The sequence below is a fragment of the Mustela lutreola genome, chromosome 1 (assembly GCF_030435805.1).
Source record: "Mustela lutreola isolate mMusLut2 chromosome 1, mMusLut2.pri, whole genome shotgun sequence".
Lineage (NCBI taxonomy): Eukaryota > Metazoa > Chordata > Mammalia > Carnivora > Mustelidae > Mustela > Mustela lutreola.
In genome coordinates, this window is record NC_081290.1 from 278,834,801 (window position 1) to 278,862,386 (window position 27,586).

At 41.7% G+C, this 27,586-nt stretch overlaps 1 protein-coding gene across 1 annotated transcript in view; it reads right to left on the reverse strand.

Annotated features, from left to right (window-relative positions):
- Positions 1-1,734: 1,734 nt before the first annotated feature.
- PATL1 (PAT1 homolog 1, processing body mRNA decay factor) overlaps positions 1,735-27,586 on the reverse strand; it is a 30,487-nt gene continuing 4,635 nt past the window's right edge. The window contains exons 3-19 of the mRNA XM_059143298.1: positions 22,147-22,364; positions 21,769-21,849; positions 20,983-21,177; positions 19,942-20,043; positions 19,202-19,291; positions 18,763-18,983; positions 17,447-17,536; positions 14,584-14,764; positions 13,984-14,107; positions 13,233-13,330; positions 12,618-12,677; positions 11,458-11,606; positions 9,790-9,949; positions 6,215-6,370; positions 4,000-4,091; positions 3,751-3,900; positions 1,735-3,438 (exon numbers count right to left, since the gene is read on the reverse strand). Coding sequence (XP_058999281.1) covers positions 3,417-3,438; positions 3,751-3,900; positions 4,000-4,091; positions 6,215-6,370; positions 9,790-9,949; positions 11,458-11,606; positions 12,618-12,677; positions 13,233-13,330; positions 13,984-14,107; positions 14,584-14,764; positions 17,447-17,536; positions 18,763-18,983; positions 19,202-19,291; positions 19,942-20,043; positions 20,983-21,177; positions 21,769-21,849; positions 22,147-22,364 — 2,189 coding nt within the window. The 3' untranslated portion in view covers positions 1,735-3,416. The remainder of the gene's footprint in view (positions 3,439-3,750; positions 3,901-3,999; positions 4,092-6,214; positions 6,371-9,789; positions 9,950-11,457; positions 11,607-12,617; positions 12,678-13,232; positions 13,331-13,983; positions 14,108-14,583; positions 14,765-17,446; positions 17,537-18,762; positions 18,984-19,201; positions 19,292-19,941; positions 20,044-20,982; positions 21,178-21,768; positions 21,850-22,146; positions 22,365-27,586) is intronic.

Consider the following 27,586-nt stretch of genomic DNA (forward strand, 5'->3'; position numbering starts at 1 on the left):
TCATGCAGCATATTCATAGGCTGCAAAGTCAAACACTTTGGCTCTGAAGTCAAGCACAACTAGATCAGATGCTTCTGCTCTGCTGTGACTTATTTTCTCACTAGAAGCAGAAGGCTACTCCTATTTTTAGTTCTTACAGAGGAATCACCCTTTTGGTTATAGTAGCAATACATGGTCACTGAACACACTGGAAAATACGGAGAAAGGAACAATCACCCCCAGACAAAATCCCCTGCCACCTTTCCCTTAAAGGTCACCACTGCTACTTTGTCACCTTTTTCCCTCTGTAAGACTAAGTCACATACATACATATACAGAACCTGCCCTACACTTAACATTGTATTTTAGTATTTTCCCATGTTAACTGAGCTCTTTAAATGCAATTTTTCCTAAAAATATTTCTCCCAAAAATATAAGCAATATGTTTTCTCTATGGAAAATTTGGAAAACACGGAAATGCAAAAATTAGCTTCTGGTATTCCTATCACCTGGAGACATACATCAGTAACCAACAGGAACAGAATCTCCCCTCATCAAGTAGTTTTCTCATTATATATATATATATCATTCCTTTGGAATCTTTCTAAAACCCAATTAATTAGTCAGAGGCTGTGAATACTTCTGAAGGTCTTCACCTCACCAAAGCACTTCCAGAAATGTAATTTCTCCTACCAGTATAAGTGGCAGTCTCAAACTCTCACTAGCATTATTTTTAAAGATTTTGTTGATTTGATAGATTGAACAAGTATCTTATTTGTTATTTCTATGTATGGGTGAGGGTGAAGTTCTCAATATTACTCACTTGTATCTTTATAAAAATTATTAATCACAGCTCTGTTAGCTACTACTTTCTACGGTCTCCATTTTCTTAGAGGATTATATTCACTGATTTTATTTTATTTTTTTTTAAGATTTATGAGAGCAAAGAGGGAGATGGAATGTGAACAGGGGTGGGGAGGAAGGAGCAGCAGGAGAGGGAGACAGAGACTCTGAAGCAGGCTCCCTGCTGAGCACGGAGGCTGCCATGGGGCTCTATCTCACAACCAGAAGATCACAACTGGAGTGGAAACCAAAAGTGCCCGTCCCACCAACTGCGACCAGGCACCCTTGGGAAGGAGCTTTTAGTACTAGCTTCCATTTGAACCCACTGAGACATGGGATGACTCTGTTTCTGTTTTCTGGCCAGAAATCGCTTGATCCTGAAAGTCTCACCAGAATACCCAGCGAGGAAGAGTTAAGTGCACACACCACGATGGCAGCGTGAGGGGAGAGCGCGCGTAGTCTCTTATCTGGAGCATGTGAGAGTAAAAACTACACCCCGTCTGAAATAACACAAATTTACTATGAAGAATTATCAATGCTTCCCCATCCCATGAGGAGACGAACTGCGCGATGCGAGGCAGAGCTGGCCACGCTCTCTGAAGCCTCCGCGAGTCCCATGTGCCGGGAGGTAGAGCGGATGCAGATGGACTGCACGGTGTGTCCCCACACTTCACAATGTGGTTTTATAGTTGGGGGGGAACGGGGGAGAACTGAAAGCACCTAGGTTTTTCAAGGAAGGTCACCATGTGAACATAAGGTCTTTGATCTGTCTCACCTACGACAGTACAAAAGTAAAATCCTCATCTGTCCCCAACACCAAGATGTCCATCAGTCCCATCAAAACAGGCTAGAGACACATTTGCAATCACGTTCAGCCAAGAAGTAACAAGAAAGAGAAATGCAGGCACTCGGTTCTTCAAGTATACAATTTGTTTTTATTTACAATACCCTATAAAAATGTAAATTTAGAAACTTTAATTTTTATTAATTAGAACCAAACAAAAAAGATAAAGCACAGAAAGGAAGAAATAATAGTCAAGTATTCACTTGATCAGTTGTGAGGGGAAGGGAGGAAAGGCGCATGGTGGAAACAGTCAGTAGGGAAGGGCAGAGGGACGCTAGGTCATGTCACCGGGAGCAGCTGGCGGGGCCGGGGCTCCAGAATGGGGAGACGCAGAGATGGAGAGCAAGGACAGCAGGTTATAATGGAGGACTTTACTGTTGTAGGAGACATGTTTGTGCAAAATGTTGATTCTTTTTAAATATCATAACCTGTCCCCTCACTAACATTCGAAAAGGTGAGAATAGCAAAAAGTTTATCATCAGGAGAGTCATGTGAAACTGACTGTGATTAAATTTTCCGGAGGGCTGTAATCCCTGGAGATCAAACCCCTTGTCCTGCTTGGCTGCTGCAGAAGAGGGGGAGGGGTGGAAAGGACCACAGTGCGCTGTCCCTGCCAGGACTGAGAGCCAGGCCCCCCTGGCTGCCTGGGAGAGGGACCTGGAGACAAAGGGGAAGGGCAGCACTTCTGCCTGTGGCGTGGAGGAGCCTGCAGAGCAAAGCAAGCCGAACTGAGCTTCCGTGGTTACCTCTGGAGGTTGCTACCCAGGACACCAAATAAAAATGGGGAAGCGGGAAGTAAAAGCATGGCTTTATTGACGTTGTCTCAGGAAGACAGAGCGAGTGTGCAAACGCTACACTGTGGAAGCAGGTTCTAAGTCTGGCTCATCTGGGGCAACCTTGTACGCCCTGGAGGGGACAGGCTCAAGTGCACTGTAGTTGTAGCAGGAAAAGGGCTTAACCGTGTGCCGTATCGCCGAGGCGGACAGATACAAAGGAAATACGGCGGGGAGGAGATACAGGACTTCTCAGCCTAGAGCTGGGCGTCAGCCAATTACGAGTTCTGATTTTATTCATGTGCTGCATACCCTGTATTTATATTAAAACAAGTAGAACCCACCAAATTAATTACAAGATGGACTAGAAACAGATTAAAAATACATCAGCTGGTTTGATTTCAGAGGAGGGACATGTCGACTATGTATTTCTCAATCTAAAACTCGTTCTTTAAGGATCCTCTGGAGACCACGTGAACGTGTGTAGGGGGTGTGTGTGCATACATATGTATGTACATATGTATGTGTATATATATCAGTTTCTACTTAATTGGTTCTCCTATAGTTGTATTAATATGGGGCAATGGAAAGAAGACTTTAACAGGATGAGGGAAGGAATCCTTTGGCAGGCTACGATCTACTCTGAACTGGAGTACTGGGGGTGGGAAAGGGGAGAGATTATATTTGCGTCTCTAGGGCAAAGAAAATGCAAAATTGAGAAGAATTGAGGAAAAGCAGGACATGCAGAACTGTAACACAGAAGGTCAGAAGGAACCAGCCGAAGGACCACCCAGCCAAATTCCACAGAGCAGTGGGGAAACATCTGGCACTGGGAGCCGACCCCTGGTGACAGGAATCGGTCCCACAAGACGCTCTGGGAAATAAGCTACCTTCCCTCCCTCATTAAAAACACTCCATTGTGAGGCGGCAGTGCAGGTGGCAGCCGAAAGGAGGTACAGGACACATTTGGAGATCTTTTATCGGATCCCCTGAACTAGCCTATGGGTATAAAGAAAGAGAGAAAGGAAACTTGTATAAATGAGTTAAAACAGAAGGCAATATTTAGCATTAAAGTTACATCCTTGTTAGAATTCTCTCAACAAAACACCTACAGTATCTCTACCTTTCCTTACTGAACTCAAGGGTGCTTCTGTACCCCGTACAGCATCTCGTATATAGTAGATACTCATGCAGTTGATAGAACTCTTTAAGGTCTTCCACTAAATTCAGTTTTATGCCCCTGATCTCCTCATTATAATGTCTAAAGTGCCAACTTTAGTAAGATGTGGAACTCTCCTGTTTCAGACTTACTGCAGCTTTGTCTCCAGCAAGTTCAGTTTCTGTCGGTCAACATAGCGAGAAAAGAGGGACACCAGGTTTGTGGGTATAGAGACTGGCTTGGCCAGGGCTGCTTGGGGAATCCGCAGAAGTTCTCGGGTTGCCATGAACATCACCTCTGTCCTGAAAGAAAAACCGTTAACGACACATAAGAACAATATGAGAAAAAGAATAAACAATGATCTAAAAGAATGTGAAAGAAGAAACACAGCCCGGACTGACCACTGGTTGTTCTGTTTTGATTCGGTAGTGGGGTCTGAACTCTGGAGGTCTTCCCCACGGCTCAGGACGACGAGGAGCAGTGACAGGCCAAACTACAAGAGGAGAGAGAGGGAATCCAACTTAGCTCCTGATCCTCCACCAGCACTGAGGGGATCCCAGCACTAGCCCACAATGACCCCGCTGCTGTGCTCTGGCGTCACAAACATCAGACATGAGCTGGGAGGGCGTGTCCTTCTCCTGGCTTTACTTCAGGCAGAGCAGCAACAGCATTACCAACAAAAAGGGGAAATCCCAGGGCCAAGCATCCTCTCCGCTTCCCCATCCCAAAGTGAGATGAAATTTTTTCCCTGCCACAGATAATGTGGGATTTAGTTTTTCTTGCATTTACTAAAACAGAAATGGATTAAAAATAGTCAAAGATAAACTTTGATACAGAATATTAAAGTTCACAGAGAAAGAAATAACATTAAATAGGTTGATATTTGAATTAAGAAAAAAGATGTGAAGACCGGTGGGAAAAAGAGAAGTGACTGAAACGATTAGGCTATGAAGAGACTTCCTTGAATGTCCTGAAAAAGTTCCCTTAACAAAATTTCCATAACACATCCCTAGCGGACAGATAAAGTTTTAGGTAAGACGTTCAAAGCAGAGAAGGGATGCACAGATACATTCATATATGTAGGACTATTAAAATTTAAGCAACCTGCTCTAGAAATTAAAGATTTGTTTTATTCAATGGGCAGTACTGGCAGGAAACACGTGGTCTAAAGGGGCACAGAACGGAACACAAATAGCAACAAGCAGCCCAAGATTAAATGTATCAATCACAGCAACAGTGGATCTGAAGGGAACCCACGTTTCTGAGCTCACCTCACAGAGGAGAACCCTCATGTCACTGTCAGAAAAACAACACTGGGCTACACATACAATCACTTGTCTGACCTTGTGGCTTTCTATTGCTTTTATCAACATTAAACTCAAGCCCGAGTATTGCAGAAGGCCCACAGCCTGTCACTCCAGAAACCCCACCTCTATCACCTCTCAACTGCCCTTGAGTCCTGCTTTGGCAGGTTTTCAGGTGTCGGGGGAAAGAGGCCTTGACTTTCACACTGTGCTCACACAAGTGCCCACTGAGCAAGGGCATTACGCTGAACTATCACAGCAGTAGGCTCATCTGAGTAAAAGGACAGCTCTGAAATCACCCTTGTCACCTTCCCTTACAAGTCAGGAAACTGGCTCAGCAAAGTGAAAGAATGTGTTCAGTGTCACAAACCTGGAGACTGGCAGGCAAGGAATGGAAAGCTGCTCTGAAAGCTCATGTTCTCTCTTCTACGTTACACGTCCCCAGCAAGTCTCTGGATCATGAATCTGACGTAGATGAAACATGGGACAAGATGTTCTCCTATTTACGATCTTAAGAGTCAGAGTGCAGGCTACCTGTTTCCTTCCTCACGTCAGTACTTGCATTTTATCTGAGATTACAGTGGTGTGAACGCAAAGATGTTTTCCAGCCCTCTTTGCACTTATGTGTGGTACGTAAGGAAAACCTGGCCACTGAAATTAAGCAGAAGTTGTTGGTTGTAACTCTTGGAAAACATCCCAACAAGGCAGACAGCTAATTTACACACTTGGCCCCTCTGCAGGCACCTCTCTTCCTGAAGCAGAGTGGAGCCAGAGAAGTCATGAGGGTGACAGCCACTGCTGAGGCTGTGGAGAAGGCGAGCCAAAGAAGCCTATATCCCTGATGACACGCAGACACTATGCCAAAGCCATTCCAAGTGAGAGAAAAATCCCATTTTGTTGAAACCACTTATTTCTAGCCTCTGACACTAGGCATTTAATGCCTAGTGTCAGAGGCTCTCCTCTGTCAGAGGCTCTACTCCTGGCTGAGAGACACCTTTTCCAAAAAAGACTGAATGATTTATTTTGGAGACTGAGACAGAGAGATAGGCCTTGTGTGGGCACACACATACAAGGGAAGAAGGGGCAGAGGGACAAAGAGATTTAAGCAGATTCTGCACTGAGCACAGAGCCAGATACAGGGCTCCATCTCACAACCTTGAGCTGAAACCAAGAGCAGACACTTAGCCCACTGAGCCACCCAGGCACTCCTGAAAGAAACCTTTTTACAAGTTGCCACAGCAGCCAGTATCTGTATCTGTAACTCAAATCTAGAAGGCTGGCCAAGTTCAGGGACCTAAGAGGGTGTGAGCACCTTGTTCTGGAGCACAGCAGCGAGGTGAGGGTTGGAGGGTGCTGGTGCAGCTGCGCTTTGAGGTAGGTTCATGAGCTGTTGCAGAAGGCTGGTGACAGTCACTGACGGAAGGTGATACAGGAGCAGAGAGAAGGGACTCAGTAAGCATGGCAGCACCTACAAAAAAATGAAGAAAAGCATTACGTCCTGGCAACTGTGACTTCAGTTAGCCTGCATCAACGGACACGGACAGGAGGATGCCCAGGGGCACCCTCAAATGGCCTCAGGCAAGATTTAACACAAAAGGGCTGTCAAATCTAGCAGGTACTACTACTGGAGTCTCCACAGTGGGTTCTGAGGTGTCTACTGAGAACTTTTAAAATTCCATTTGCACAGGAAACATGACTTGCGTGAATCAAGGTTGTAAAATCACTTCTCAAATGGCAAGATTCACGATAAAACATCAGTATTTGGCTTCATCCCACAAATATTTCAATGTCTACAGTGTGCCAGGCATCGTGGGCTACAATGAAGTGGTAAACAGTCCAGGCCTGCAGGGATGTACAGTTGAGTGGGGAGTCATGAGTAAACTGGCAATTTCAACACACTGTGAGAAGGACTCTGAGACCGGTAAATCCTGAGCGCCGTGGAACTACCCTGATATACTTTTGGACTTAACTGGCTCTTGTCTGATCTTTATAGAGGCTCAGTGAGGAAGTGGAAAATGATAGATTTTGCAGCTATTAGGCAAGCTAAGCGAGCAGATGCTCGTCATTCAGAGTTCCATAGCTAGCAGTGAGAACCAGAATCCAAGGCTGTTGAATTCTGGCCTGCGAGTCATTCAGTCCTTTTTGTCACGAGGCCCAGACTGAAAGGTTAAAACACAGTGCTACCAGTGTTAACTAGGCTCTAACACAGGAAAGGAAATCAAGTGCTTCCAGCACTCAGTGCCCATGGTATAAAAAGTGACAGCTGGTTTTTACTTCAGATGGCATTCAAAGATGGAGAGTAGACTTCTAGTGATCTACTACTCTAAAGAAACAAAGCTTTAACAACAAAAGCAGTTTTAATCACTCATAAGAGTATAATGAAGTCTGTGTACCCATCACCCAGCTTTGATAATTAAATCATCCACATTCTACCAATCTTATTAAAATTAAATCTGTTCCTCCTATATATCCTATCCTTTCATTCATAAATACTTCAGCTTGTATTTCTAACAAATTCTCTCACTTAACAAAATTAACAGCCGTTCCTCAATATCACCTAATATCTCCTCCATATTCATTTTCTCCAGTTGTCTCAAAAAGATCTTTTAGCAACTGATGTATTCTAATCATGATTCCAATAGGACCCATACATACCATCTGGCTGGTAAAGCTTTCAACATCTGTGAACTGGTGGTCCCTTGCCCACTGCCTATCTTCTTTTCTCATGCTATTTGGTTGCTGACATTCCACAGTTTGCTCTGTGGTGTTACTTAACAGGTTCTACTACCCTCTGTCTTTTCAATAAAAACTGATGGTTAGAATCAGAGGTTTAATAAAATGTTTAAGTTCATCGGGGAAGGCAAGGGTAAGAAAACTTCGTGGATAGATCTGTATGCTCACTCCTGCATTACGTCAAGAAGCACCCAGTGTCTGGCTGTCCCCCTTCTTAGACAGTAATCATTTGTTTGCTGCCCCAACCAACATAAGATTCCCTATTCACCTTTAACCTGATGCCTTTTGCACCAGTAAGGACTGCTGTCCAGACTGACTGACTGCTTTTCTATTAGGTATTGTAAATTGGAGATTTTCTAATTTTATCATTTCTTTTGCATTTATTAGCTGAAACTCTTCTAGGAAGAACTTTCTATTATCAACTTTCTGGTTACCATGATATTTAGTTGTAATGAAAAGGCAGGATAAATGTTTGAGTCTTTTCCCTATATACTCATTTTTAGAATAATGAGTTGATGGCCTAGCAATCTCTGAAGGTGATTAAATATTTTTTGGTATCATTAAGTTCAAAATATTTGATATATTTCAATCCACTGCTGTAATTTTTCTTTCTGAAGCAAATGATCCCACTTTTGGCCAACAGGAGTCCCTTCAGCTTTGTCTGTGCATCTTTCACATGGAACCCTAGTAATCTTTTAGCTTCCTTACTTTCTGGCACAAGATATTCCAGGATTACCTTGTATATCTTAGGCCTCAGACGTGCAACCAGTTATTGCTTCAAGAAATGGTATTCAGGGATGTAGTCTATTACTCTTTAACACACATAGACAGAAACTCCACCCCTATAATTAACCAAGTTTTCCTCACTAGCAGGCTCTTCCACTAAGGCAGACGTCTTTGAATTCCAAGCTCCTAGCCCTACACGCTATATTTCTAAGACCCAAAATAGCTCCTGGTACATAGACATGTAATAAATATTTAATAAATATTTACTGAATGAATAAAGCTTTCCCAAACTTATTTCCACTGATGAGTTCCTCTAGGACCGAGCATTCACCCCATGACCCACAATAATCTATATGCTCTAAGGAAGCTGCTGGTTTTTGTCTGGCCTCCATTTTCTAGGATAAACCTCAAATCCTTAAACTTTCTTCCAACCCATTTTTCCTTCTTAAAGATCTTTAAGAAACATATTTGTCTCATCCCGTTTCACTTTTCCACATGAGGCCTCAACTTTGCATTAATTTCTTCTGCCGGTGTTACAATTTCAAAGGACTTTTTCAACTCACTATGATTTCAGAGGGAGTAATTTTCAACTTTCATGCCATACTACCTACATGGTATCCTGGAATCATGTTTTCTGTGGATCATCACCAGCTGGTTACTGATCAAGCATCACCTGTTGTGAGAGGCTCACTCTCGTAAGTTCCAACATTCTGAACCTCACACTGAGTAGTAACTACCTGTTGTACTACCCTTTTCAATTGCTTGTTCTGAACTTCTAGAATGATTCTAAATAGCGCTAATCTTTCAAGTGTTGGGACAAGGGTAAGTAGAGAGCAGTTCTTACCAAGAGTTTACTTATAAACTTGAAAATCATGTTTCAAAGTCCAGCCTAGTTTAGATCTCGATAAATGTTATTTACGAGCACTGACTTGATTCCTGTGGCATACCATTCAACTAAATATGCAGCTAAATGTTAAGCTCCTGACAACAGCCCAGTGAATACTTTACATCCAGCAAAGTAACCAAGACCATACATCTCTAAATTTTAGTAAGCATCGGATTCAGCTGGGGATTCTCTTACAGATACAGAAGCCCTGACCTTTCCTCTGTAAATTCTGATTCAGAATGTTTGGAGCAGGACTGAATTATCTGCCTCCCAAGAAATTCTGATACACAACACAGCTTCATGACTGTGACAAATACGATGGGATTATTGCTTTCCTCAGTTTAGGAACTTGGTCTGTTAGAGCAAAAATGGGATTAAAAGTATAGTCCTAGAGTAGAGTTTTGCTTTAAACAGTCAAATCCTACTGTTGAAGGTTAGACAAAACAACAGAAACAGGAAGAGGGGAGGGAATGAAATTTGGATTCTAGAAACCTTATCAACTATGAAGACCCAAAGGAAAGAAGTCCCACATGGGGGATCACCTCATCTTGTGCATCCTTCTTGATAAGAAAAGGGAGATTCCTGGCTGTTGTCATGAGAATGTCAGCTGCTTGCTCTGTGGAGAGGAAAGGAAGAATACGGGCAACCATTCTCTTCCCTTTTCGGATACACATGATCTGTACAAAGTGGTCATCACTTGGCCTGCAGGGGAAGGAAATGCTCACTTAGGTCAGCAGGAACTATTTAACAGGTCCTTTTTCTCCTCTTACATGTTACTGAATGAACATGCTGTGCGTATTTTCACCCTATGATGACCTGTGCTACAAAATAATGGGAATTACTTCCTCAACTCTCTACCAAACAGTAAGTCATTTTTCAAGTTTCACAAATGTAGAAAATCATCTTCACAAACATACATAAAATAGACTTGTTCAAACTACAGATGTTCATTTAAATACTATGTAACTAGACAAACAACATGGTTAATACAACAAAATCTGAAAACATACATAAGCAAAAAGAATATAAAAACAATCATTTCACAATTAACTTTATACTGTTAACATTTTTCAAAAATTTACTTGTATGACAGAGAGAGCACAAGAGAGCGTAAGCAGGGACAGTGGCAGAGGGAGAGGAAAAGCAGGCTCCCTATGGAGCAGGGAGCCTGATGCAGGACTCGATCCCAAGTGACCTGAGCCGAAGGCAGGTACTTAACTGAGTCACCCAGGCGCCCCTATTGCTACCATTTTTAAGAAACGTTGTTAGATCTGTGTGCTCACTGACTGTGTATTTTTTTCATTAAAACAAAAACAACAACAAAAAAACCAACAAAAAAGAGTCCAGAGAATTCACATGGCTTTGTACTGGGCTTTCTTCACTGGACAACTTCTTAAAGACAATTTTCTATCTCAATAGATATACTTCAACTACGTTGATTTGATGGCCCCATAACATCCCCAGCTAAGGAAAGCCCACCTTTATTCAACCAGTTGCCTGTCCGCCTGACTCCAGAAATGGTGTGTTGAAAAGAAGGGGTTTATTCTTATGTTCTGGTTTGTGTGTGTCCTGGCTTAGAAGAATCACCAATTCTTTTGCATGGGCAAAGGAGAGGGGAGTTTTCGGGACAGAGTCCTCTTACATTCATCAAATAAACACTTTGGATTTATAGAACATTTACTGTTTGCAAGATCCTGGGTGGGACAGATGCCAGATACAGATAAAAGGATACATTAAGGAGCTCAGTCCCCACTGGAAGACTGATTGGCTACGATAGTGTATAAGCATTCTATGGAAATTCCAAGAAAGTATAAATGTCTGTACTTTCCAACTTAGTAGAAGAGACTACATGAAGATTAAAAGACTGAACAGGCTGGAATAAAACGCAAAGCAAGTACAACCTATAGGCTCAAATGCAGACACCAAATCATGCTCCCCACTATGTGTCCAATGCCCAGGATAGTTCCTCTCAGAGAGTGAATAGGTAGGTACCAAATAAATGAATACGGAATAAAGAGATTATTTTCCTGGCCGAGAAGGATTATGAAATGCTTTATATGACGTGGCATTTGAGTTCGGCTAGAAGGACAGACTCTGAGCTTCCTGGGATGGTAAGAAGATATCCAAAAGACAGAAATGTGGAAAGCTCAGGTCAGCCAAGTAAGGAGTCCAGCTGGTCTCACGTGCCCCTCCAAGTGTACAATTCTTACCTCTCTTGTCCAGGCAATTTCCCCCTTAAGTTGTCATACATGCTACAAATTTTGTGCTTTCTTTCATTCGCCAGGGCAGGTCGCTCTTCTTCTAGACTTAGGAGATACCGCCTTTCATAATCCTCCACATCCAGGAGTAAACTATAGGTCTAAGTGAGACACAAAGCAGGCCACAGCATGCTGGGTCAGGATCAGAGTATTTGATAAACAATTTCACAGTTTAAGACCACCAGGTAAAGACAAAAGAGTGAAGACGAACTGTAGTAAGACAGAGGAAAAAGGTGCTCTTTTGAATCCAGAAAAACATAATGAAAGAACTTAAAGAATTCCTCTCTCTTTGTTGTCTCTCCTGACCACTAACCCAGGAGGTGAGGACAGTGAATGATTACACCCTTTGCAAACCTTCCAGCAGCAAGAACAGCATTATAACAGAAACAATCTGCATCGCTGCTTCAAGTGATGCCTTCTATCTATAAACACAGTAGTAATTTTACTCCTGGGTGCCAGGCACTGTTCTAGGCACTATGCTTATACTCATTCACAAGACACTCTCCACAACCCAGTCAGAAAGAGAGGACGTTATCATCTCCACTGTTGAGGACGAAGAAAATGAGGGCAGCACAGAAAGGTTAAGCAGACTCAGCTAGAAATGCAGAAGACGTGATTTGCAGCCCGGTTCCATACTCGGTGCTCTTCCTCACCATGCCTATGGCCTAGACACATAGTATTTACACTTTATAAACGAACTGCCTACAGAGTACCACATTTTTCTTCGCACCCAGCACAGTGTCCAGCATCCAGGAAATACCTGTGAACTGACCTAATTAACTCAATTAATTCACAGGTGGAACAATGTAATTTTTATTCTCATTTTCTTAGAAAGGTGACCTGCTCCCAAACACTTAGTGGTTAACTGACCAAGCCTGGACAAAGACCCAAGACTTCTCACTGCAACTGCAGTGTTCTTTCCATGAAGCCAGAGGTGAGGCACGGCACACTCTTTTCTAGTGTGCTCTGGTACATAACAGACACATAAGAAGAACATATTCACTAATTAAAATCACAGAACACCGACTGCTTACTTTTCCACTTCTTGAGTACCACATCTATGTGACAGTTCCTTATTTGAAACTAACTACAGCAACAAATTCTAAACTTACTTTCTCAATTATGACAAGGGTTTTTCGTCTCTTGTCCCGAACCTGTTTTTCTTTTGTCTCCTAAAAAAAAAGACAAGACTACTCAGTGTGAATTCTTAACCTCTGTTAAAAATAACTTTCTAAGTATGCATATGTACTTCCACTTGTGACAATACTGTGAAAAAAATCTTAACTCTTTGAAAGTTAGTAATCTAAACCAAGACTAACTGGATGAAGGTTACAGAGCAGACTGAATTAACCCACACAGACTATTAAACTGAATTTACAGGTGGGCACAAGGTAATTACAGAATGTAGTAAAGATGCAGACTATCACAGGAAAATCTTAAAACACACAGAAAATGGTAGTTTTTGAAACTGGAATGAATAGCCCAGTGCTGTTTGCAGCCGGTTACCCAGTTAAAAGACTCCTGCCGCCCCAAGTCTAGCCTGGCTGTTGAGGAATGTGTCAGCACCTCAGCCCACCTGCAGGAAACCAGAACGCCGGGACATGTGGTGGGGAAGCTCCCAGTCACACGACAAACAACTCCATTGCGCCTGATTCCCTCCCACGGTGACCCCTAGGCACCAGGGACAACCCAGAGTTTCTTGAACACACGGCTGTGCTGACACTTACATCATCCTCACTCCGAGACGTCACAACGGCATCGATCATTTTTCGGGGGTTATTCACACTGGAGACTGTAAGCTTTCCCAAAGAGCCCTCAAACTGCACTGTAAGGACAAAGCATTTTCAACAAGTAACTCAGCAGTGTAAGCAGGCAGCTTTCTAAGACCTCTATGGTCTATATTCTTTCCTCACAGTCTAATGGTTCAGTACAGAAATCTATGTATCTAATGTGATCTCTTACCCAAATCTATCTTTTCCCATTTTTTGGTTGCAATGGTAATAAAAATCTGAAGTATTTCCCTTTTATTATAGGGATACTAGAAATTATAACACATTTTAAAAAGTTAAGGAATCTCAGGGCGCCTGGGTGGCTCAGTAGCTAAGCGTCTGCCTTCTGCTCAGGTCATGATCCTGGGGTCCTGGGATCACAGAGCCTGCTTCTCCCTCTCTCATTCCCCCTGCTTGTGTTCCCTCTCTCGCTGTGTCTCTCTCTCTGCCAAATAAATAAATAAATAAAAATCTTAAAAAAAAAAAAAAAATTAGAAGTTAAGGAATTCCAAGCAGTGAAGGATTTACAAGTCCATCTACTAAACCACTCATTCCACACAATAAAGGCAGACCTCTGCATTTAAGGACAATGGTCCTTACGAATGAGCTTTGAACGTCTGTATCCAGTTGTCTCCACAGCTATTTCTATTTATCGTATGGGCAGCAGGTTGAATTTCTTTTATTGTGGGCCTAGGGGTAAGGACCTCACCTGGCTTATACGCGTGCTCCAGTTTGGCCACCTGCGGGGTAATGAGTTTGGTGCGCTCCTTCTTCGGGCCTTCGCCTTGTACTTCTTCAGCAGCTGACAGTTTCTCCAGTTTTTCAAAGTAATTCTACCACACGAAGATGATTTCAGTTGCAACACAAGCCCAGAGTACCGCTGTTCTTTATCATACGTGATTATACTGGCGGCAGCAACAACTGGGACTCTACATATGCATCGATCTTTAATTTTTGCTAGACTGCCAGATATTTACTTCTCAAAAAATCCCAGCCTACAGAAAAGCCCAACATCAATGGAAATATCTTTAAAGTTAGACTGCCAATATGTTTAACTGAGAAAACCAGATTATTGATGCCAAAGAGATTTCAAAACATTGGCCCGAGAGCCTCTGTAAAGAATAAGAGGCAAACATAGAAACCTTCTAGTGAACACTGAGAGGCTCTCCAGCTTCAGAAGAGGACAGAATTTGCTTAGTCAATTCTTACCCAATTGAAAACTACATCAAAAGCAGATTCTGTCAGTATGTAGGTCTACCAGTATCTCTCTGAGCACCTCCCCAGAGTAAGGGACTGAATGGTTGTCTACCTGGTAATAGAAATCGTCCAGGTAGGGATCAGTGCTTTGCAGCTGCATCATCTGGATTTTAGAGACCCAATCCTTCTCTCGCGGCAGCATGAGATTGGCATAGGGATCCTTTCGGAGATGGTCTTGATGACTGCTCCGGTGACTTCCTCTGTCTCCAGCACCATTGAGACTGCGATGCTGACTGAAAACAAACACAGGGGCGCATTCACTCCAAGTCACAGTATTCATTAGGCCTTGTAACAACACAGGAACAAGCCCCGCCGGTTAAAAAAAGATTCCACTTTGCTTTCGTTAACAAAGTGAAAAGAACTGAATCTTAATCATGTCGGAGAACAAAGAGCTATGCGATACACACTGAAAGAAATAACCCGGAGACCTGAGTGCCTCATCACTTGTGCTGCGTACTCTCACCCACGGACTTCTGTTTAGGCCTGCAACAACCCTAAGAGGTAGGCGGTTTGATTTTCTCCACTGAAGACAACAAACCGAGGCCAAAGAGATGTGAACGCAGGCCAATTGACTCACAGTCTATACATTTTTTTTTAACTTGCAGAAAAATTATGAAGTACTTCAAATATAGAGAAAAGCCCACAATAAACATTCATTTATCCACCACCTAGACTTAGTGGAAAAAAAAGAAAAAAATTTAGTTGCCCCAATTTGCCTCAGGGTTTTAAAGAGCAGTATTAAAGCAACATACTGTTGTATTTAGTTAAGGCCCTTTTGTACCCTGTCTGGATCCTGGGTTCCTGCCTCCCTTCCTTCCCAGAGGAACCACTATCCTGACTTTGTATGAACTCCCCCTGAAATGTTTTTTTTTTCTAAAAAGATTTTATTTATTTGAGAGAAAGAGAGACATTCTGTGCCCATGTGTGTATAGGAGGGAGCACGAAGAGGGGAAGAGGGGGAGAGAGAGACAGAGAGAGAGAGAGAAACTCAAGCAGTTTCCACACTGAGTATGGATACTGATGTGGGGCTTGATCTCACAATTGGGGACCATGACCTGAGCCAAAACCAAGAGTCAGAAGCTTAACCCTCTGAGCCGCTCAGGCACCCCTCCTTGCAATATTTTTAAGACTCATGACTCATGTATCCATCTTTAAATATTATACGGTATTATTCTGTGTGCCTTTAACTTTTACATAAATGCTACTGGACATGTTAAGTCTGCCCCTTGCTTCTTATTCAATGTTACACTCCTCACATTTATCTGTGTTGACAGCATAGCCAAGCATACACCAAAAAGAACCGCCAGCATGTGGTGTATCCATGTTTTCAACCTTATTATTTACTGCCTAATTCCTCTACACGAGGCTGAGACTAACGAATATTCTTGCCAATAATGAGTATTGAGACATTTCAAATTTTACTTGTCTGATGAAGTAAAATAGCTATCTAATTTTAATCTGTATTTTCCTGATTATAAGCAAGCTTAAAATTTTTTTTTCCTCTGAGTTTAAGGTGTACAATATAATGGTTCAATGGTTTTAAATGTTACTTGGTGCTTACCATGATAATTGTACTCTTAATCCCCATCATCTATTTCACCCATCCCCCACCCACCCTGCTCTCTGGTCACCATCTGTTTGTTCTCTATAGTTAAGAGTTTTTGTCTCTTTTTTCCTTTGTTCTTTTGTTTTGCTTCTTAAATTCCACATATAAGCAAAGTCATATCAGCTTTACTGAGGTGTAACTGACATACAAAGAACTGTGCATATTTAATGTGTACAATTTTGTAAGTCTGGACATGCAAACACTTGCCTTACCATCACCACACATAAGATAATAGATATATTCAACACCCACTAGAATTTCTGTATCTCCCATTGGTTTTTTTGGTGGTAATAACACTTTATATAAATGAGAACCCCCCCTCTTCAGAAATTTTCAAATATATAAAACCGTACTGTTAACTTCAGGCACTAGAAGTTTCATATTTTAAAAGAGTCAAATGTATTAATCTTTTCCTTTACGGTTAGCACGTTTTGTGTCTTATTTTAAGAGCCTATGTTGTTCTTCCCCTGCAAAAAATATTCTAGAGCTTCTTCGAAAGTGAGAAGGAATTACACACAGAGAACCATAAAACTGAAGGTTAAAGAAACCTCAAAGTTATGTTTAATTTTCTATTTTTGGTTTATGAGCGATTATAGAACCTCAACCCCATGAAGGCAGGACTTTGACATACCTCGTTCTTCTTTCAGTCCCCCAAACCTACCACAGTGCCCAATATGCAGCCGGGGCTGCACACATAAGTACATATTTGCATCTGTTAAATAAACATTAGATTACAGGCAAAAACAGAGTGACTGCTGGCTTTACGTAAGACCGAAATACAAACCTAGCCATTTATTTCAAGGTCACCTCTGAGCTGAGGTGATAAACAAAGGTAGTTAAGAGTATAAAAATGACTTAAAAAATCATATCTATATTATATTTCTGATGTACGATAAACAGATTTATAGAATCTTAGAAATTAGTTGATAAAAAAATCTTGTCATTTAAACCCAGTGTATCAAGGCACTTGGGTGGCTCAACTGTTTAAGCGTCTGACTCTTTATTTTGGCTCATGTCATGATCTCAGAGTTGTGAGCGAGCTTTTTGTGGGGCTCTGTCCTGGGTGTGGATCCTGCTTAAGATTCTCTTCTCCCCCGACCAAAAATGAAAATAAATAAATAAATAAATAAAGCAAGCTAGTGTAACAAAAGCATAAAATGACAGCACATAAGATCTTCTTTACCAGTAAAATAAACTTAGTACTAATTAAATTTACTTAAAGAGTAAACTAAATAAGTAGCACCTTGTTACACTGTAAAAAAGGAAAATTTGAATTAAGAAACCACCAAGGAGCAGGATGAGTCCTTACTTTCTGCTCTGCTGCTGTCTCTGATGCAAGAGCCGACGGTGCTGTGGATGGAGGTGAGTTGTGTCTGGTCTAAACATTGGGGCCTGAGATCTAATAAAAAAAAGGGAAAAGTTTTTAATTCTGTTGTTCTGTGATCTGAAGTTTTAGAGAATGTTGTCAATACAGGCTAACCTCACACAGCGCACTGAAGGGAATACACAAGTCTATCCTCAGATCTTTCAGAAGGAAAAGACTGTAGTACTTTTACATGTATTCTACCAAGACTAATTCACAACTCCTAAGAAGAGGACCATAAAATTTGAGTGAATTCGCAGGGAAGCAGTGTAACTATTTTCTTCTTCCTCCTAACTATAAACAGAAGTCTCAAAAGATTTAATGTGTTTAGTTTCAACTATTTGGGAATCACACTGAAAATCTATGTGTGATAGTCACTTTATGTCAATTTGGCCATAGGCTGTAGTGCCCAGTTGTCTGGTCAAACACCGGTCTAACAATAATATTGTTATTAAGAAATAAGGAAAAAGAGGACTTTTGAAAATGTGGGTGGGCCTCACCCAACCAGTTGAAGGCACTAAGAACAAAAACCTGCTATTTCCCAGACACAAAGCAATTCTGTCTCAAGCCTGAAACACAGAAGTGCTGCCTGAGCTTCCAACCTGCCAACCTAACCTACAAATTTCAGACTCAAGAATGCAAGTTCAACTGTTATCTGAACTTGCACTTTCCTGGCCTGCTTTATGGATTTCCTTAGCCATTTCTTAAAATAAATCTTTTCATTATATAAAGAAAAATGTATGTGCATATATACATATGTACATGTGTATATATATAAATACTTCATTGGTTCTGTTTCTCTGAGGAATCCTGATACTATATGACATGTAATAAAATACAATCTCACTAGAAGCAGAAACTTGAACCTCTATTATAAAACCAGATTAGAAGTGAGCAACTTGGCTACCACCAAGATGAGCTGACATCTCAGCATCTACATCTCTGGTCCTTAGCATTTGGTAATTCTTGTTACATAATAAGTACTTTGTGCATGCGGATGTTTATAAAATGGATATAAAGTGAGACCTAAGAAAGGTTAGAAGAAATAAAGGGGTGATTAGCAATATGCAAATTACACAGGAAGCATGTGACTTTAGGAAAATGTTAATTCATAAGAATGCCTGGAGACTGTCAAACACTTTTGTGTCTGACAAGAAGAAGATCCAGTAACATCTCAAAACACATCCCTTGCAGACATGGAAGCCTCACTGATAAAGAGCCTTGGGCGACTGATGAGTAAAGAGTGGCATTAGTTTGCACACCTTAGGTTTTGCAGGTGAGGCCCTGGGCCAGGGGAGTGCTGCTGCGGAGGCGGCGGAGCGGCAGGGGGCGCAGCACTAAAGAAGGCACGGAAGCCAGGTGCTGGGGGAAGCACCTGCCCTACTCGCCCTTGCAGCAACTTGGGATTCATGGCAGCAAGCGGACTACCAACAAATCCAGGGACCCGTGCAAACTGGCTGGGAGACATCCGTCCAGGCGGTAGCTAGAAAGAGGGACAAGATCTCAGATTTAGTGAATCAGCAAGCCTCTTGCTTTTATCCACAAAAAAGTGAATACTATTTCCATCAATAACTTTGTTTGAAAAAGTGAAGGAATAAAATAAGAGGCATTAGAGATTGATTAACAGCAAAGAGAGGTATTACCTATGAATGTTAGGAAAGCAAGAGAGCTCTTCATGGGTTGGGCTCATCACAGGCTTACCTGTGCTCCTCCAAGAAGCTGTGCTCTCTGGAGGGGGCTGAGAACAGGAGGAACACTAGGAGGGAAAGGGTGACCAAGCAGGGAAGAATTCTAGGGGAAAAAAAAAAAAAAGACAAAAAATTACACACATTCTGTGAAATTTGTAAATTGATATAAAGGAATTTAGTAGGAATGCAGAATAAACTTGGATATAAAAATCTTGGATATAAAAAAGCTGTCTATGGAAGGAATATGAAAGAGAGCAATGCTAGACATCAGGAAGCACTATGATCATGTAACCCGAAGAAGGAGGCAGTAGGATAAGGGACTGAAATAGCAGGAAACCAGATGACCACGCAGGGTGTGGATTCTTTTTTTTTTTTTTTAATTTTATTTATTTACTTGACAGAGAGATAGAGATCACAAGTAGGCAGAGAGAGGGGGGAAATAGGCTCTCTGCTGAGCAGAGAGCCCCATGCAGGGCTCGATCCCAGGACCCTGAGATCACGACAAGAGCTGAAGACAGAGGCTTAACCCACTGAGCCACCCAGGTGCCCCATTAAAGATTAAAAAAAAAAAAAAAAAAAAGCTCAGGTATGAAACAACTGAACATGATGAACCATGTTTTCTGACCTGGGGACCATAACATCCAGAAATTCAAGTATGGAGACTATAATAAGCGCACCTAATTTAGGAGACCTCTATATACTAATGGTGAAACCATATGCAGCACGTTTTCATCAGGACGTGAAGACACATACCGGGACACTGCAGAGCTGGTTTGGAGACATCCTCTCACCATAGGGAGCAGGGTAACGTGGTGGCATCGGGGGCCGGACATGGACAGGCTTCGGACACAGGATCTATCAGGACAAACATATACACAACTACACTCAATGAAGTCAGTTTTTCCTCCACCTACTCTCCCTCCCCTCGAGTACTGGTAGAGACACAGAACTCAATGCAAAGCCCTACTTCTAAGCAAATTGCTACGACTATGGGTTCACCTAAGAACCTTTGGTCACTTCCTCTCGTAAACACCAAGCAATGTGCCACTTGTAACTGAAGAAGATTTAGCTAATTCTCCAGTTATCCCCACCCTTCCATGCTATCTGAGGGAGGTACCAACAGATATTCTGACTTGCAAATTCTCTGCAAGAGGATATTATTTTGGTAGCAGCGAGGGAGAAGGAATGATAAGAAAGCTGGAGGATTAACTAAGTCCTATTCTGAAGCCCCTGTGATATGGCCGCCATGCTCAGCTCTTTTGTGATACATCGGGACTCCACCGTTTTATAGAATACTGAGCCTAACTAGGGCCATACCAACACCACCCTCCCCCCATACCTTCCAAATTGGCCTTCCTTTTCAGCTGCTGGTTTCAGGTGGAGGAAAGTCTATGGAACAGGACTGCACAGGCTCTAGGGAAAGCAGGGATATCTTAAAGGTAAAAAGGGATGTGGACAATGCTGTGTGTTCCCACTCCCCCCAGCTTTCAGTTACCTCTCTGCCAATGTTGTGGGCAGCCAGCAAAACACTTTGAAAAGGATATATACACTAAATGTGGTTAACTACCCTTTTTCTCCCCCAATTAAAAGGCAGCAGCAACAGGAACAGCACCAGAAAAGGGCATTAGGGAATGTGTCTCTTATTTGTACTCACTTCTCCTCTAATTGGCTATTTCTCTTTCTAATCTAACGCCTACCCAAAACTTCCACCCTCCTCCCAGCATCGCCAACTTCCCAAATAATTTTGCCCAGATTCCCAATATCCTGGGCTGAGTGCCTGTTAATGAGAGGTACCTGTTGGTTGAAGCTGGGTACAGCCATCTGCTTAGGTGGGGTGCCTATGGGGACGGCTCTAACAGGAGGACTCCCAATGATAGGTGACGTTGACCGCCGTGGTAATGCGCGCTCAGAAAGGTCTCGCTCGTCTTCTGGACCCTGCGGGGGCCTCTGAGGCAGGGCATATTCTAATACAGATACTGTAGGCATTTCCTAATTGACGAAATAGTTAAAAAAAAAAAAAAAAGAAAGAAAGAAAGAAAGAAAGAAAATTAGTCCGTAACAAATGTTTAATAATCTGTACAGATGCCAAAAGCATCTTGAGAAATTATTTTTAAATTTTATTTCATATCCAGTAACATTCCCTCTCTTTGGTGCCCTCTGAATTTTGATAAATACATATCATGGATCTACTGCCACGATCAAGAACAGAGCAGTTCTGTCACTCCCCAAACTCCTGTTGTAGTGTCCCTTAGCAGACAACCCCTCCTATAACCATTGGTAGACACTGACCTGTTCTTCATTCCTATGGTTCTGCCTAGAAATGACTTAAGCAATTTGAATTATAAGCTAACAAATTCAAATTCTAAAGGCTCCCTTTCAACCTTTCAAAATAAAGCACAAATGAGCATTGCATGAAGGCTGAGTAAATAAACTGTACAATCAACAGGTACAGGTATGAGGAGGTTAAGTAATCAACATAACAGCAAATGACATACATCAACACATTGCTTTAGTAAGGAAAGGGTCAAGACAGGAGTTTTCGGATACTAGGAATTTGTATAAGGAGAAAATGTTTCATACCTGAGCAAGCAGTGGCCCTCGGATTCGCCTCAGAACTTCAGACCCATCCCAGATGCTGGAATTCAGACTTCCTGGTTGGGGCTACAAAAAAGGAAACACATACACAAAGTCTGGAGTAGAGAGAGGTTTCTGGACGCTTTAACTGCTTTCGGTGAACAAGGCTTCGAGAGAGTCTCAACTGCTTGAGAAGATGAAATTACAGTGCTCCAGACGACACCTGACTCCCCTCTTCACCTGCTACGATCAGGAAGTATATCAACAATTTTCTATGGTATATGCATGTTTCTTAGGGTAGCAGATGAAACAAAACAGCAAAGCTCAGTACTTCACCTTAATTACTAGTCGGCTATAGTTCTCAGATCAGAGTAACTTACTCACTTGCAGAACTGGCCTGGTCTGCACTGCCCTCATGATAGCTGGATCTTCTAGCTCATTTTCAATCACCATCTTACTGAGCCTTTCTGCCAGATTCTCCTCATGGTCACCCAACAAGTCCATCTCATCCCTTTCTCCATTGCCTGTTTGTTCATTAACTGCCACCGGCAGCTTCTCTTCCAATTCAGCCAGGCGCTCATGTGCTTCCTGCCAGTCATCATCTGTAAGAACATCACAAGAAACATAGTTTATACTGAGACTAAAAGTTGGATGAAATTCTTCTGTTAACCAGATGAACAATTCTAACTTCAGAAGACAGTATATTTCCACTTGAGAGAAACAAAGTAAGATTTAAACTAAGCGTCATAGGAAAGTGAGCTTTTCACTATTAAGGACAAACAACATCCTACCAGGAATATAATTGAAGCACTTAGAGGGACTGCTTAATACCTTACCAACGGCATTCAAACTGTATTCTGAAAACAGTTTCTAAGCCAGTGATAGGTATGTCCACAACTCACTGGTTTTGAGATTCTTTTTTTTTTTTTTTAAAGATTTTTATTTATTTATCAGAGAGACCCCACACATGGGAGTGCACAAGCAGGGGGAGTGGCAGGCAGAGGGAGAAGCAGACTCCCCACTGAGCAAGGAAGCAAGGAGGGACTCTGATCCCAGGGCCCTGGGACCATGACTTGAGCCAAAGGCAGACACTTAACTGATGAGTCACCTAGGCATCCCTAGTTTTGAGATTCTATGACATATCAGGCAAAAAAGGGAAGTTAAAACCCACTGCGTTAGCATACATGTCCTTTTAGATTATGCCTGACATCTTTACGAGCTCTCAAATCTACTCATTTCATTCAATTAGTATTTGTTGAGCACCTATTATGTGTTAATGTTTTAGGCACATGGGATAGATCAGTGTACAAAAGACAAAAAGATCCCTGGTCTCTTGCAACTTTCCTTCAAGCAGGGAAGAGACAGAAATAGATAATAAATATAACAAATAACTTAGATACTGTATGAGATGAAATACTATATAGATATATGGAGGAAAAGCAGGTTGAAAACTTTAAATGGGACAGAGAGAGGTACACCTCATTGCGAGGGTGACATCTGAGCAAAGATTCAAGGGTAAGATAGTTAGCCGTGTGGATTATCTGGGAGAAGAGTGTTCCACATAGAGGGCCAGTCCGTAGAAAGGACTTAAAGACAAGGGATGATTTTGAGAGTCAAGTAGGACTGTGTCTGGATTGGAACGATCAAAGAGGAAGAGCAGGAAAAAAGCGTGAGGCCAAGTAGGTAGTAGGAGGGAGCTCCTTCTGGGCCTTTTGGGTCACACTGATTGAAATGGGGGGGCCGCTGGAGGTTTTGATGTGGCCTTTCTGAAACAAACAGTCTAGCTGCTGTACTGAGAACAGATTCTGGATGTGAGGGGTGGGCGGGAAAAGGAGAAGAAACACCGGAGGCATGGAGGCCTGCCGGGTGGCTACTGCAGCAACACCAGGGCTACTGCGGGGGGCGACCCGCAGCTGGGTCCAGTCCTTTTCCATGTTGACAATGCCCTTGCTATTCCTGCACACTCCTGGACGGTCTGTAGCTCCAGCACTAGCTTGTTTTCTCTCTCTGTATGCCAACGCAGCATTATTTTGGAGTCCTGCTACAGCATAGGTAAAAATCTTCACAACCCTCCATCAGCTTCTCTAGAACTAGACCTTATTTCCCTCGCGCTATCATTCCAATGCTCCTCTATCTCATTCCTCCATTCTGCTTCCACTGCCAAAGTTCGACTCCATGTTTTTCCCCTTCTGGCATTCAAATTCAGATACCTTTTCCTCCTCATGGAAACATTCCCTAAATAGCCTTTTCATTTTAATGCTACCTTCACCTCATCTAAACATGCAAGACTTTCAAACTCCACAAAAACCCAATGTATCTGTATATATTTTATTCTTAGTTTGTTCTTTACGCCCTATAAAATTCAACAGAAAATGGTAACAGATCATTCTTCTCTCAATTTTTAAATTTTTTTTTTCTCTCTCTCTCTTTTTAAAGATTTTATTTGTCAGAGAAACAGCAAGTGCTCAAGCAGCATGCATAAGCAGGGGCTGAGGCAGAGGGAGAAGGAGACTTCCCACTGACCAAGGAGCCCAAGGCAGGACTGGATGGTTTGGACCTCAAGATCATGACCTGAGCCGAAGGCAGACCCTTAACCGACTGCGCCACCCAGGTGCCCTGATAATTCTCTTTATAACTAACATAAAAACACTGAATTCTTTCTGCAAGTGTCCTCAATGACAATCCTTCTCATATAATTTTTCTATGTACCTCATTAAAAGAGAAAAGAGGAAAGAAGAACTGGAGGCACCATAACAAGAAAAAAGAAAGATGTCTGGTATACAACAAGGTTATAATAAATGGTAGCCACTCAAAAAAAAAAAAAAAAGAGAGAGAGAGAGAGATTCTTTAGATTTATTGACAATTTTCTGAGGGGCTCATGTACAACTTGTTAATATTAACTTTTTTCCTGCTTACAAAGAAAATCCTATTAATTAAAAATTTAAACATCACACAAATATATAACTTAGAATGTTCCCCAGAATTCTACAGGTATGTTAAGTTTTTCAAAATGCAAACTATAAAGTTCAACTTGTTTCTTTTTATTTAAGCAATACTTCTTGGATACTTTTCATGTATATACACTTGCATGTAACTACTGATAACATTACCTCATTCTTTTTAATGCTGTTTAAGATTCTGATCTTTTGATATACTAATTTAACTTATCCCTTACTGATGGAAACTTGGATTATTTGCAAATTTTCAATGTAATGATTAATACTGTAATATGTCTTAACATCTTATGCAAATATTTACTAAGTAGCTTAAGATCGGAATCACTGTCTAGTCTTTGGGCACTGTGGTATATTTCAATGTACCACTCGTGGTAAAGAAAAAAATTCACTTTAGAGGAAAACTACAACATTAATTTAAATTATCAGTTATCTGGAAAAATATTCTTAAAGATTAGTGTTATTAAAAATCAAGTGGGGGCACCTGGGTGGCTCAATGGGTTAAAGCTTCTGCCTTGGGCTCAGGTCATGATCCCCGGGTCGTGGGATCGAGTCCTGCATCGGGCTCTCTGCTCAGCAGGGAACCTGCTTCCCTCTCTCTCTGCTTCCCTTTCTGCCTACTTGTGATCTCTCTGTCAAATAAATAAAATCTTTAAAAAAAAAATAAATTGTACTGGGTATTACATGCAACTAATGAATCACTGACCATTACATCAAAAACTAATGATGTACTCTATGTTGGCTAATTAAATGTAAATTTAAAAAAAATCACTGCTGACATTAATATTTGTGTCATCTTTGCTAAGGAAGAGTAAGCTGAGTACGTTTTAAAGGACAGATTGTTTTTTGTAATTTTACTAATTCAGTGATGCCAAAAAATGGGTACTCTATAATACTGAATGAGGGGATTTTTTTAAAACATTTATTTCCCCAATTTAAGAAGTTAATTTGTAGGTGCCTGAGTGGCTCAGTCGGTTGAGCCTCTGCCTTCAGCTCCGGTCATGATCTCAGGGTCCTGCATTGGGCTCTCTGCTTGGCAAGGAGCCTGCTTCCTCCTCTCTCTCTGCCTGCCTCTCTGCCTACTTGTGATCTTTCTGTCAAATAAATTAAAAAAATCTTAAAAAAAAAGAAGTTAATTTGTTAGTGGATTACTCTGATGCGGGATTCCTAAACTTGTGTTGTTTTCATTCACTACCTCCCATGCTCACACTTACTGAGTTTGTTAGAGCTGCCAAAGATGAACAGTTTGTCCTTAATTTAAAAAAACACTCGTTAAATAGCCCTATCCTGCGAGAAGGGCTCTGTTGTGAATTAACTATTACCGTCTGAACGATGTAAGCAAAGGAATCTAAGCCACAGAATCCCATCATTATCATTTTAGGTCTTCCTTGCTCTTGTGAAAACTCATGTGAAGCAATATCAAAAGATCACAAGCCCCTACTTTTAGAGGATACTTCACTCGTATCTTTTTCAAATGACCTAAAAATAAAGTTACTCAGATATAACAAAGCTTAACCCTGATCCACAATGGTCAAAATAATAAAGGGTAGGCAAAGGTATACTAGAAAAATGAAGAAAAAGAAGTTTTTGTTTTCAACTAATTAATCTCTACCCTGATGTGACCGGTTACTGAATCCACCCACGGCTAGCAACGCCCAACCCAACTCCCCCCATCCCGCCCCCCACTGCCTATCTCAGAATAATTCTGAATAAATACCACATGAAAAGTACAGGTGATTTAATTTTAAGACAGCCTTAGTCCCTAAAGATCATAGCAGCTATCAACAGAAGGGAAGTGGAAACAATGGGGGGCTCTTCCAAGCAAAGGCAGGAGAGTCCCAGAGATTCCCCAAGGACTGTTCAAGCATAACTGGTAGTCTACCCTGATTGCACCTCTCTCATAGTCTTCTATCTCATTTGTTAAAATGAGGATAATAACAGTACCTACCTCGCAGGGTTCTTGTGAGGATTAATAATAAATATAAAACATTCATAATGGTGCCTAGCAGATAATAAGCACTCTGCAAGTGGGAACTTTATTTTTAGAGAATGAGCTGAGATTACTGTGGCTATTTACTGCTCTAAAGATGATGTAAACATTTTTCCATGCAGAAGACAAGGACTAGTTTCTTAAGGAAAGATGACATCAGAGCATTAGCAGCCAGTGACTTCAAATAACTAACAAGTATCATTCAAGACACTCACTCTTTGAGTTAAAAACTATCAAACCATAACATTATGTCCAAGGTGGGACATTTTACCTCCTGATTTAAATTCTTCACACCAGCTATGTATCTACCTGTATGGTGCATTAAACAAATCACAGGCTGACTTAGCAATTTTTTCAATAAATAAATCTGGGGGCGCCTGGGTGGCTCAGTGGGTTAAGTCTCTGCCTTCGGCTCAGGTCATGATCTCAGGGTCCTGGGATTGAGTCCCACATCTCTGCTGAGCAGAGAGCCTGCTTCCCCCCCCACCTCTCTGCCTACTTGTGATTTCTCTCTCTGTGTGTCAAATAAATAAATAAAATCTTTAAAAATAAATAAATAAATAAATCTGTACGATATTTGTATCAAGATATTATGAAGAAGTTAGTTTAAAAAAAAAAAAGATTTTATTTGAGAGGGAGCATGCACAAGCATGTGAGAGCATGAGTGTCGGGGGGTGGGGGGAGTTTGGGGGTAGAGGAAGAGGGACACGTAGACCAAGCAGACTCTCCACTGAGCAGGGAGCCAGCCACAGGGCTTGGTCCCAGGACCCTGAGATCACAACCTGTGCCAAAGTCAGACACTCAACCAACTGAGCCACCCCAGTGCCCCCTGAAGAATTAAGATTTTAACATGAGGGACATGTGGGAGGCTCAGTCAGTT